The sequence below is a fragment of the Arachis ipaensis genome, chromosome B08 (assembly GCF_000816755.2).
Source record: "Arachis ipaensis cultivar K30076 chromosome B08, Araip1.1, whole genome shotgun sequence".
Taxonomy (NCBI): domain Eukaryota; kingdom Viridiplantae; phylum Streptophyta; class Magnoliopsida; order Fabales; family Fabaceae; genus Arachis; species Arachis ipaensis.
In genome coordinates, this window is record NC_029792.2 from 107,114,841 (window position 1) to 107,127,695 (window position 12,855).

Here is a 12,855-nt window from a genome sequence, read left to right on the forward strand (position 1 = left end):
TAGTCTTAGTTTCTTTAAAATTTTATATTATTTTTAATTATTTTATCAACATAATTATACGAATGATAAAATTTTATTAGTTTTTTATCAAAGTGATACCGTATCTCTAAAGTGATACCGTTTTTATTTTATATATCAATTCCAATGCGATTTCAATTCTAAATTAATTCACTTTTAAAAGTATCAAAAATAATACTCTAAAAAATTCTATTAAAAATGTTCTGACCGAACATTTTATCTCTTACAAAATAAAATTTCTCCTTCAGTAAAAAAAAAAAGGTATGACTTTTTGCAAGAGAAAAAATGACAACAAAAAAGTCTATCTAATAATACTTTAGTGTATCTCTACCAAAAAAAATATTTACTATAACTTAAATTCAAAATTCTTATTTAAAAGAAAAAAAGTTTGTCCCCCACTTCACCAATCCAATGTTGATAAATGTCTCACTGTTTACTTTATAATTGGAAAATATAATGAATTTTACTTCCCAAGAAATTTACTACTTACAGCTCAAATACGTATATTTTATATGGCAACATCATCACGTGCCTAACCACATGACCTTTCTGTCACCATTCCATTTTCACCAAATCCTAAGGTCAGAAAATGTCATAGTAGGGTGCACCCAAATAAAGGTTACACAATGGCCACATGATCCCAACTATATGCACCGAATCCCAAACTAGATTTTTCACCATTTTCACAATTCTTCTTAGAAAACATTTGAAGATACTTGACTCAATGCCACTGTTGAAATCTGATGATGAAAGATGATTAGTTAGCATATGAAAAAAAAAATAGCATATGAACTTTTTGGTTCTTTTTTTTTTCATAGTCAATTAATATTCACATACATTCTCTTTTATATTTTCAAGGCTCTAACTCCTTCTCACTAACCATCAATTTATAATTATTCTTTTTCGGTTTTAAGTCTATTCCTCTTCTAGCCCCCCTCAAATTCAAAGAATCTCTTGAAGTAATTTTGAGTTTACTCTTAAATCACTACAAAAAAAAAAGGTCTATGGTCACGGTAAAAAACCGTGACCATAGCTAGTAAAAAGGGTGACCATAGATCTATGGTCACGGTTTTGGACCTATGGTCACGGTTTTTTACCGTGGCCTATTCTCTCGTGGCCATAGGTCTATGGTCACGGTTTTTTTATCTATAGTCACGGTTTTTATGGTCACGGTTTCAATTTTCAAAATCTGATACTTTAGGCGACGTTTTTTCACCGTGACCATAGATTAATCTATGGTTACGCGTAAAAACCGTGACCATAGCCTTATCTATGGTCACGGTTTTTCGCCATGACCATAGCCTCTATGGTCACCCCACTTTAAAACCGTGACCATAGCCTTATCTATGGTCACGGTTTTCACTGTAGCCATAGCTTATCTATGGTCACCCCTCTTTAAAACCGTGACCATAGCCTTATCTATGGTCACGGTTTTTCGCCGTGACCATAGCTTATCTATGGTCACCCTATTTTTAAATGGTGACCATAGCCTATTTTGTTTTATGAAATCTAATTTTTTTTAAAAACATAATCACATCCCAAAATGATGATAATCACAAAATAAATCTAAGAATGAGAAATTCAATAAATCTAAATCATAAAAATTTTATTAAAAAATAAATATCCATTACAACACTAATCAAAATAAAGTGCAATTTATCCATTACATGTAATATCGGATAAAGTCTCTTATTAAAAAGTAAAGAATATTCGAAGTTGTTATAAACGGTGCCGCAGAAACTAGTCAACTCCTGTTGTCTTTACCAGTACGAAAAAATTATCCTGTACACAAAACAAAGCGAAAACAAATTTCAAGAGAAGGTAAAGAACATTCGAGAATAGGAAAACAAAATAATCAATTAACAAATACTAATCCTAAAAGAAACGAAAAGAAAAAAGCATTCCCTACATAGTTTATCTCCATCAAGATACAAGAACTTAGAACCCAATTGTATGAAAGTAATTAAATTATCCCAATAGAAAAATGAAAAAGAAAGTTTGCATGAAGACTCTAATTTTTCTTCTCTTAGTTGTACTTCAAATAATTAACACTAACACAACCAAATTCCATATAGCAGTCCTTGTTGTTTAATATGATTTCAATAAAATATAATAATCCGATGATGATAACTTTGTGTTGAACTATATATTAAGTATTCAATTTAATTCTAAAAGAATGCAACATTAACTTTTACCTATTTTGACACTCATAAATTACTAAGAATAACTTAGAACAATTTCAGTTATACATAAAAACTTATTAGAAGAAAGGAACGTACAACATTAGTGCTACACTGATACAATTTCACAAAAAACTTAAATTAAAACTAATTAAACCAATAACAACAAAAATAGGAGTTTCCTTGGACATTTCAACTTTCAGATCAGAACCCATTTCTTAGAAAAAGCCTTGATGCCAACAATATATGTAACAAAACAAACAAACAAAATTTGGATAAGAAAGAAACATTAAACAAATCGCATCAACATTCAATTTTTTCGTTAATTAATAGGTAACATCATGCATAATATCAGACCCTGGAATCTTAATTGAAGGATACCATTTAACTAAAAATCAATGTGAGCAAGCATCATAATGCCTTACAACAACACAATTAGGCGAAAAAAGGAAACAGAATATTCAGCACTTACATCATAAACCAACTTATGTTAGTAGATATTATTACATAAGCATAAGCATTCTAAGTAATACAAGCACTCGAACATAGTCTTTCTAACTCTTACCTATTTGTACGGACTCAGATTCACAAGGTCAAAACCACAAATCCCAGATCTCTGAAATCCCTTAACATGAGTCACCCCTTTTACACACAGAGACCAAACCCAAAAAGCTCAGATCTTTGACTATGGTAACACACAAAACAAAGAACCCAAATCTACCCAGTTCTCAAAAAAGTACACTTTTTATATAAAAAACAGAGAATGCTTTCTGGGTATGACAAATGTGAGTGTAAATCTGATAAATCTAAACTTTCAGTGGTGGTGGATGAGAATTGAGAAGAAGATTAACAGTTTTAACAACAAATACACACACATGATAATAGAAACTTGAATAAGCAAAAATATTTTTAACAGTTTCAATTCGATTAAAATAAAATATTGTTTTACCAAATCAACAGAATTCTTAATAATCAACATATTTTATAGCCATATAATTTTAGTAATTTTAAATTATTTATAAACCCTCAAAATTATTGTTTCAGTTAAGAAATCAATTTTAAGAAATCAGTTTAGAAATCCAGGCTTAATCTGTTTTTGGTTCATCAACCTCAATCTCCACAATTCACTAAACTTCTTTTCAACAACAATCAGAACAGCAAGGTTCTCAACCCATTCAATTTAGCGACCAAATTTATTGATAATATAACCAAAATTTACAACAAGCACTCATTCTCTATTCAGAAAACAATCACAATCAAACCATCATTACAATAATTCCAGACCCAGCACAAGCCTAAATCAATTCAACACTCAACACAATATTATCCAGTCAAATTAAATTAACATATCCAGTAACCAATGATTCTCAAACAAGTTTTCAACAATATCCAAATAAATCTCAATTCCACAACTAAATCAAGAAGTCAGCATAACCAAGAATTCGAGTAATTAATCACTTTCAAACAATTAAATCATTATTCATAAATCACAACCTCAAGTCAAAATCAGTCTCAATACCACACCAATCACATTTTTTTACAACCTCAAACAAAGCTTAATTCCGCCAATTAATCACTCATAACAACAAAACCAAGTTGATTTTTATCGATTAATCACACAAAACATTCACAAATTATTTGCAATTACTCACTAAACTTCATTGGCATTCATAAATTTAAACAGTTAATTTTAAAATAAATCCCCTACCTTAATTAACCGGAACTCGAAGAAATCTATAACTGCGACAAATTCCTTTTTTCCCTATCTCGCAGCAGCAGTAACCTCACACAGAACCAGCAACAGCTACAACAGTCCCAAAACAGCATCGACACCAATACTAGTTGTAACAGAAATTTAGAAGCAAAGTGGCGGAACTAAAATAAGAATATATGTGACTATGATTAGAACAAGAACATGGCAGAGGAACAAGTTTGAAGCAGAACAAGGATGAGAGGGTTACAGTTTCAAAAATGGAGGAATCGGAACCAGAACAGCAACTCCGGTGTTCTTCTCCAGCATCAAGGGCAACGTTTGGTTCACCACCATCAGCGGCACACAGCTCGACGGCGGACTCCACCCGCGGTCATGGTGGCAGCGGCGGGGCAACAACGGCAACGACAACGGCTCCTCTAGCTCGCGGTTCCTTCTCTCCCTTCGCGAGCTTCCTCGGTGGTGGCAGAAGCTCCGGCCACGGCGACGCGACGTGGATCTAACGGCGATGATGTGCAGCTCGTGATGATGGCGGCGATGGCTACACGGCGCCGGAACAGCGACGGGAATGGGTGACTCGGCTGCAGTAAGGAGGCAAGGCGGCTGGGTGACAGCGCTGCTTCCTCTTCTCTCTCGAATCACTATCTCTCTTTCGACCTTCCTCTCTCGCGCATGGCTCCACCGAGAAGACGACGGCGGCATCAAGACGCGGTGGCGGTGCGGCAGCAGTTCCCCCTCCTCTCTTCTCTCTTCCCCATCGCAGCCTCACTCTAGGATCGATCTCTCCCTTTTCTTTCTTGCTTCTAATTTCTGTTGCTGTGTGTTGGTATGTTAGAAGAAAGGGGAAGCATGTGGCGGTGGTAAGTGGCAGTGGAGATTAGGGTTTTATGTGTGTTTTAAAATTAGGGTTAGGATTGACACTATTGAGTATTGAGGTAATTTTAATAAAATTTAGGAGTAGGGTAAATTAAAAATTAATTTTAGTCCAACACTAATATTTATAAAAATATTATATTAATTATTAATTTATAAATTTATTTTTAAATAAATATTTTAACCGAAAAACCGTGACCATAGACCCTTTTAGGTCACTGTAAAAAACCGTGACCATAGACACCTTTAGGTCACCCCCAAAACCGTGACCATAGACCATTTTAGGCCACCCCCAAAACCGTGACCATAGACCCCTTTAGGTCACCCCCAAAACCGTGACCATAGACCCTTTTAGGTCACTCTTTTTTTAAAAACCGTGACCATAGACCTTTTTTGGTCACTATAAAAAACCGTGACCATAGACCCTTTTAGGTCACCCCCAAAACCGTGACCATGGATCCTTTTAGGCCACCCCCCAAAACCGTGACCATAGACCCCTTTAGGTCACACTCCAAAACCGTGACCATAGACCCTTTTAGGTTACCCTTTTTTAAAAAACCGTGACCATAGACCCTTTATGGTCACTGTAAAAAACCGTGACCATAGACCCCTTTAGGTCATCCCTCAAAACCGTGACCATAGACCCTTTTAGGCCACCCTTTTTTAAAAAACCGTGACCATAGATACTCTATGGTCACCATTTCCAAAAAAACCGTGACCATAGCTTTTTTTTTGGTCACGCTGAAAAACCGTGACCATAGAGGGTCTATGGTCACGGTTTTTTATCGTGACCAAAAAAACCGTGGCCATAGACCCAAAATGTTGTAGTGAATTTTTTAAAAGCATTTAAAGACAAAGATTTGGTACAAATATCAACAACTTGATAAAGTTCTGGGACATGTATAATATGCAATTTTTGTTGATTAACTCTATCCCGAACAAAATGAAGATTGAGCTCAAAATATTTGGTGTGGCTATGCATAATCGGATTTGCAAATATTTAGACAGCAAGAGCATTGTCACAGTAAATCGTAGGGGTGCCATAGACAGGAATATGTAACTCATGCAGGAGATTTTCAAGCCAAATAATTTTCGTAGAAGCATCAGCAACACTGCGAAATTCGGCTTCTGTACTAAAACGGCTGACGGAGTATTGCTTCCTGCTAGACCAGTAGGCCACCAAATTTTCACCAATGTAAACACAGTACCCAGATGTTGAGCGCCAGTCATCCACATCAGAGCCCCAGTCTGCATCAGCAAAAGCAAAAATTGGAAAATGAGAAGAGGGATGAAAAATAAGACCCTGGTCTATTGTGCCGGAAAGGTATCTGAGGATATGCTTAACAGATTTTCAATGAGAGATCAAGAGTTTATGCATGAACTAGCTGACTTTGTTGACAGCAAAATAAATATCAGGTCTAGTGAGAGTACAATATTGCAAGGCACCAACAATAGACCTGTAATGTGTAGGGTCATCAAATGATTCAGCACCAAACTGAGATAGCTTTTCAAAAAATAACATAGGAGTTAGATCAGGTTTCGAATCATGCATGCCAGATTTTAACAACAAATCTTTGATATATTTGGCTTGGCATAGAAGGTAAGAGTCAGATTTTAATTGAAGAGCCTCTATGCCAAGAAAGTAATTGAAGGAACCAAGATATTTGAGAGTAAAAATGTGATGCAGTTTAGTCACTATAGATGTTATAACTGAAGAATTGTTACCTGTGACTAGTGTGTCATCTACATACACTAATATATACACACTATAAGCACTATTTTGTAAGCAAAAGAGGGAAGGATCAAACCTGGTGCTCTTGAAACCGAATTGAGCAAGAGTTGAAGATAATGTAAGATACAAGGCACTAGGAGCCTATTTTAGGCCATAGATGGCCTTATTGAGTCTGCAAACCTGAGAAAAAGGATGTAAAATAAAACCAAGAGGTTGTGTATGTAATATAGACAGTTTCATTTAGAGTACCATTTAAGAAGGTATTATTAAAATCATATTGGTGAATTGTCTAATATTTGGAGATTGCAATAGTTAAAATGACACGAATGGTAGAAGGTTTGATAACGGGACTGAATACTTCAGTAAAATCTATACCTTCAACTTGATAATTTCCAAAGGCTACTAACCTAGCTTTGTATCTCTTCACTTCACCAGAGGCAGATCTTTTAATAGCATACACCTATTTTGTCCCAATAACCTTACTATTAGATAGAGGATCAACCAATTTCCAAGTCTAAGTGCGTTGTAAAGCATTCAATTCAGCAAGCATAGCATCTTTTCAATGTGATAAAGTTAGAGCTTTCTTAACAGAAGAGGGTATGGTTTGAAGATTCTGAGGATCAGAATCAGATATAGAAAGTGCGAATTTAAAAGCCTTTGGTCTAGAGGAGGCAGATTTGGATCTAGTTATCATAGGATGATTATTTGTAGTAGAAGAATTTGGTTGTTGAAGGGGCAAATGAATTTCAATGCCAAAGATAGGGATTGAAGATGAAGAGGGTGGAGGGTGAGATGAATTTGGATCAGGTGGAAGAGATGGAGAAGATGATATTGGGTTTGAAATACAAGGATTTGTTGGTGCGTCTGCAAGATGGTGAGTGTGAGAGGAAGGTACTTGTGAATGGGATGAAGAAGATCCAGAATGGTTTTCAGTAGTAGGGATGTTAGAAGAAGAATGCAGAACAGGCATAGTTAAAGTTGTATGAGAAAATTGTGCAGGAACTTGTTTAGCAGTGTGTGTATGAAATAATTCAGAATAAGAAAAAATTGTTTCATCAAATAGCACATTTCAAGAGATGATAATCTTACCAGATTTAGTTAAGCATTTGTATCCTTTATGATTTGGAGCATAACCAATGAACACAGCAAGATCAGATTTGAAAGAAATTTTTTATCATTGTATAGTCGTAAATAAGGAAAATACCCACAACCAAAAATCTTGAGAAAAGAATAATCTGGAGATTTTTTATGTAAAAGTTCATACGGAGATATAGCACGAGTGGTAGAAGATGGCAATCTGTTTATGAGATAGGTTGCGGACAAAAAAGCATCATCCCAATGAACAAGGGAAATAGAAGCTCTAGCTAACATAGACAATCTGATCTCAACAATGCGTCTATGTTTTCTTTCAGCCCTCCCATTTTGTTGATGGGTGTAAGGGCATGAAAATCGATGTTCTATTCCACTTTTAGTAAGAAATTCTGTAAAAGAGTGGGATAAATATTTCCTTCCAGGATTAGATTGCAAAGCCTTAATCTTAAGACCAGTGTGATTTTCAATTTGAGTCTTAAATTGAACAAATGCTTGAAAAACCTGAGCTTTAGTATGTAGCAAAAAATAGAGGTATACCTAGTAAAAGCATCAATAATTGAAACATAGTAGCGAAAACCATGGAAAGACAGATTTAGGGGAGGACACCATACATCTGTGTAAATCATGTCAAGAGGCTTATTGAATTGAAAATCATCTTTAACAAATGGTAAGGAATGCATTTTTTTCATACAACAAAATCTGCACAAAGTATCTGTTTTTATTGAATTTGATATAAGTATGTTACATGAGTTCAAGATTTTCTTAACAACTATAGAAGAAGCATGACCTAATCTATCATGCCAAACAGAGAAAGAGGAGCATTTCGCACCAAACACACGAGGATCATCAGAAACAGATGGTGAAAAAGAAGAAGTACAATCAAAAATAGGTAAAATAGAAGGAAAAATGTGAGCTACATTGCTGGAGGGAGATGAAAAAGTAGCACAAGTCACAGAATCAGAATCAGTTGGAAGAGAAGTAGCAATTGAAACACGATGAAATTGATATACACCATTATTAGGCACTCCTTGAAGCAGGATCTGATGAGTGCCATGAGATTTAACCACACAATGATTAGCATGAAATTCAAAAAAAAAAAAACAATTGTTATCTTGAGCAAATTTTTGTACGCTTATCAAATCTTCAGACATATCGGGAGCATGAATTAAATTTCTCAATAAAAACTTTTGATTCATATCAAGAGACACCAAATAACTATGACCAATGTGGGAGATACGTGTGCCTGTTCCATTACCTAGCATAACCTGATCTGGACCTGTAAATTCTGATGCAAAAAGTAAGTGTGACTGATCAGGGGTTATGTGATGTGAGGCTCCCCATGTCCGGAAACCAAGAATGTTCAGAGAAATTTGAAGTAGTAGCCATAAAAGATCGTGGATTCTGAAAATTGGACGGGGTGGGAGTAGGAACAGGGGGTGAGTTTTGACCAGAACCAGATTGAGGAAGAAATTATTGATCATACCGGTGAAAGCATGAAATCACAGTGTGACCAAACTACCACAAAGTTGACATTGTGGTCTTGATGAGAAAGAATTTTGAAATTGTAATCCTCTACCATAACCCCTAGTAGTTCCTCTTCCTCTTCCTCTTCTTGATTGAAATCATCTACAAAAACCTCTACCAAATGATGTTTGAGTGAAATTGGATTGTATATGCCCGAGTTCAGTTTTTCGAAATCTCTTAAGCATATCTTCATGCACAAGAAGCAAGGATTCTACTTCCAAAATGGTGATATAATCAGATTTTGACAAAACAGAAGAAAGAAACAGAGAGTAGTCTTCGGTTAGCCCATCAGAGATGGCATCAATGTGCTCATCGATAATAAGTTCATGACCAATAGCAGCAAAAGCATCTACTACTGTCTGAATCTATTTGAGGTATTTTGTGGCAGATAATCTTATTTTCTTGATGGTTTTAAGTTTGAGTTTTAATTGTTTTACCTGAATCTTGGAAGTGTGAGAGAAATAATCTTGAATGCGCTGCCATAATTGATAAGCAAAAGCACAATTAAGCATCTTATTCTTGATTGACGTTTCCATGGACGAGAGTAACCAAGTCATCAAGTAATGATCTTTGGCTTTCCAATCTTTGTATGCTGTAGATTTAGCGTTTGCTTGTCTCTCAGCCTCCATTGAAAATTTTAGAGGAATTTTTTCTAGAATCAGATGATCTTCGAGGGAATTTGCGCTAATTGCATGAAGAGCCAACTGCAGCCATGTTTTGTAAGAGTTCTTATCGAGTTTATCAAGAACAGGTATGGAGTGGAAGTATTTGTTGGTGGAATCGATGGGTAATGGAATGATTTCAGCCATGAATCTGAACAAACTCTGGCATTCCGAGAGATGATTCGGTGTTGTGGGGAAGGGCTTTCTGAAATTTCAGAACAACAGGGCAGAGACGATCGGTGACCAGCGAAGTGACACGACGGAGGTGAACAGGGGCAACAACAGTAAGTGAAGTGAGGGCACTGGTAAGGGTTGGCGTTGGTGACCAAGAAGAGTAGATCTTTCACGATTGGGGGCTTTTCAATAATTCCAGACACAAAGAGAGTAGATCTTTCATGAGAGGTAGACGATTACATGCTTGAAAATTGACAAGTCGCTCCGTAACCTTTAAAAAATGATAAATCGTCCCTGTCTATTTCTTCCAATAGACAGAGGTTGATGTGTCTAACGGAAGAAATAGACAAGGGCTGGTTTGTCTAACGAAATAGTCAATGTATCTAATGGAAGAAATAGATAAGAGCCGATTTGTCATTTTTTAAACGTTGAGGGGCGGCTTATCAATTTTTAAAAAAGACAAGGGCCAAAAAATGTATTTACTCTTTTTGTTTTTTAGTAATTTAAAAAATCGGAAATCGTTAAAGAACTAGTCCAGTTCAATTGGTTTATTGGTTAACCACCAAATCGAATGATTTTTTTGCCAGCCAATTTTTCGTTTCAATTGAACTGATCCAGATCGGTTCTGGCAAATCCAAATGAATTAGTCGGTCCGGTTTAATTTTCAGAACATTACTATTTAGACTTCAAACTTTGCAATTGTGACTCACATTAGTCTTTGGGACAATATTCGACATAAGAGACATTAATGGAGCACTGACATGGGCAGCCAGATATCACGCTGGTAAAATAAAACAATGTTATTTTGGTTTTGGCGCTTAAATATCCAAAAAACGACGTGCTATCACTTGTTATGGGAGGAAAATTTTTAATAAACACCATTTATAATGTTTTTGGGCTATTTGAGTGCTAAAATAAAAACGATGTTGTTTTACATAGTCTAACGTGGCTTGGCATCAGGCTATCTACGTCAACATTTTATTAATGTTCGTTAGCGGTGGCAAAACGGGTCGAACCCTCCGGGTCAAACCGCCAAAAAAGGCGGGTCGGGCCAAGATTTTCAACCCGCCAAATTTTAAAAAACTGCCTAAACCGCACCGCCAAACCCGCGGGCCAAGGCGGGGCGGGGCGGGCTACCATCTTATTTTTTAAGGGCATTTTTGTAAATTTACATATCATATAAATAAAAATTTTCCTTCCCACAACCAGAAACAAGTAACAGCCAGCCCTAATTTGATAATTTCCCTTCCCTGACCTTGAGAGAATGAGAGTTGAGAGTGAGACCCTGAGTCCTTGACCCTCGCCTCGAGGCCTCGACTTCCTTCAGCCTTCAGCCTTCAGCAGCTCATCGTTGTCGGTCTCCCAATCGCCGGTCCCTGTCTCATCATCACGATTCTCGCCAGTCCTCACCGAATCGCACTCCCGGTGGCGCTGTTTGGTCTTGCCTCTATTCTATCCTCTGCTCATCTCTCCTCCTTTGCAGCTCATCGTCGTCAGTCTCTCAGTCGCCGGTCCCTGTCTCATCACGATTCTCGCCAGTCCTCACTGAATCGCACTCCCGGCAGCGCTGTTTGGTCTTGCCTCTACTCTATCCTCTACTCATCTCTCCTCCTTTGCCTCTCGGGCCTCGACGGTTGTGTCTGGCTTTCGGCGGAATCCCGGCGCGCTCCTCTCTCCTCCTCTGCTTCTTGGCGGCTGTGTTTCAGACTTTCAGTAAGTGAAAATTTTTATTTTCTTTTTTTTTAAATAAGGAACTGTGATTATAGTTTACCTATTCTTTGTTTTTGTTAGGGCTCTATCATATAATCATATATTCATGTGTTTGTGGCTGTGGACAGCTTATTTCATGCTTTTCAAATTTTTTGTGAATTTGTTTATAAAATTTGTTTTACTGGACAGATTCTTTCATGCTTTTGTAGACAGCTTCTTTTTCCTATTTTTAAAATGCTAACTAACTTCTAATTTATGAATAAAGTCAAACATCGAAACTAGTTTGGTGGCTTGGTAGCTTGATTGAATATGCTATTGACTGTTTATTCTTAATTTCTTATTTTTGTTGATATGTTTTCTTTGATATGCATTCTATTTTAATTCGTTGCTTTATTGCTTTTTGCCTTTTTGGGATGCTTGGTGTATTTGTTCTGATGTAAAATTATCAAAAATTATTGATAGTTCAGTTCTGATACTTAGCTTCTTTCATACTTGTTCTGATGTATTTGTGTTATTTAGGTTGAGTTGTTGATTTTGCTATGGATAACTCTTTCTCTATGGAAGTTGATGGTGAGAATGTAACACAAAATCCTGAAAATATGGAACATCTGAAACGGCAGAAGATATTAAAAAGAAAAAGACAAAGGCAACAACATCTGATGTATGGAGATATTTCACAAAACTTGGACCTGGTGATGATGGTATAGATCGTGCTCAATGTGATAGATGCAAAAAGAAGTTTAAGTCTGGTGGTAAACAATATGGGACATCGTCACTTAAGCGTCATTTAGACAGGTGCGTAAAAATAGACTTTGAGGATATTGGTCAAACTTTGATAGAAATGCAAAATAAAATGGGAGCTCTCAAGATAGATAATCATGTATCGCGTGAGATGTTTGCTGCCTTTGTGATTGATTGTGATGTTCCCTTTTCTATTATTGATAATAAGAAATTTAGGAATTGGGTAAAATATATCAGTCCAACTCTAGGCCTGATTACTACGGTTGCATTGGAATCTGCCTTTAGTATTGGAGCTCATGTCATTAACAAATATAGAAGTCGAATGTTGCCAGAAAATGTTGAAGCTGTGATTTGTACTCGCAATTGGAATAAAGGCTTTGTTGATGGTAATTAGATTGTTAGTTACTAATTTAATATTTATATAATACTTAAGTATTT

General features: G+C 36.2%; 1 protein-coding gene across 4 annotated transcripts; it reads right to left on the reverse strand.

Annotated features, from left to right (window-relative positions):
• Nucleotides 1,610-4,797, reverse strand: LOC107614328. 4 transcript variants are annotated; one of them, XR_002352818.1, is made up of 3 exons: nucleotides 4,160-4,796; nucleotides 3,907-4,036; nucleotides 1,610-1,800 (listed from the first exon to the last, which is right to left on the reverse strand). XR_002352818.1 is itself a non-coding variant. In XM_016316539.2 (3 exons), exons 1-2 carry the CDS (start codon nucleotides 4,609-4,611, stop codon nucleotides 3,933-3,935), a joined length of 522 nt encoding a protein of 173 aa, XP_016172025.1. In that variant the 5' UTR covers nucleotides 4,612-4,797; the 3' UTR covers nucleotides 1,610-1,800; nucleotides 3,907-3,932. The 4 variants fall into 4 exon arrangements, 2 of the variants coding, with proteins under 2 accessions (XP_016172025.1, XP_016172028.1); XM_016316539.2 differs by having other exon boundaries at nucleotides 3,907-4,002; nucleotides 4,160-4,797; XR_002352817.1 differs by having other exon boundaries at nucleotides 1,642-1,800; nucleotides 3,907-4,073; nucleotides 4,160-4,789.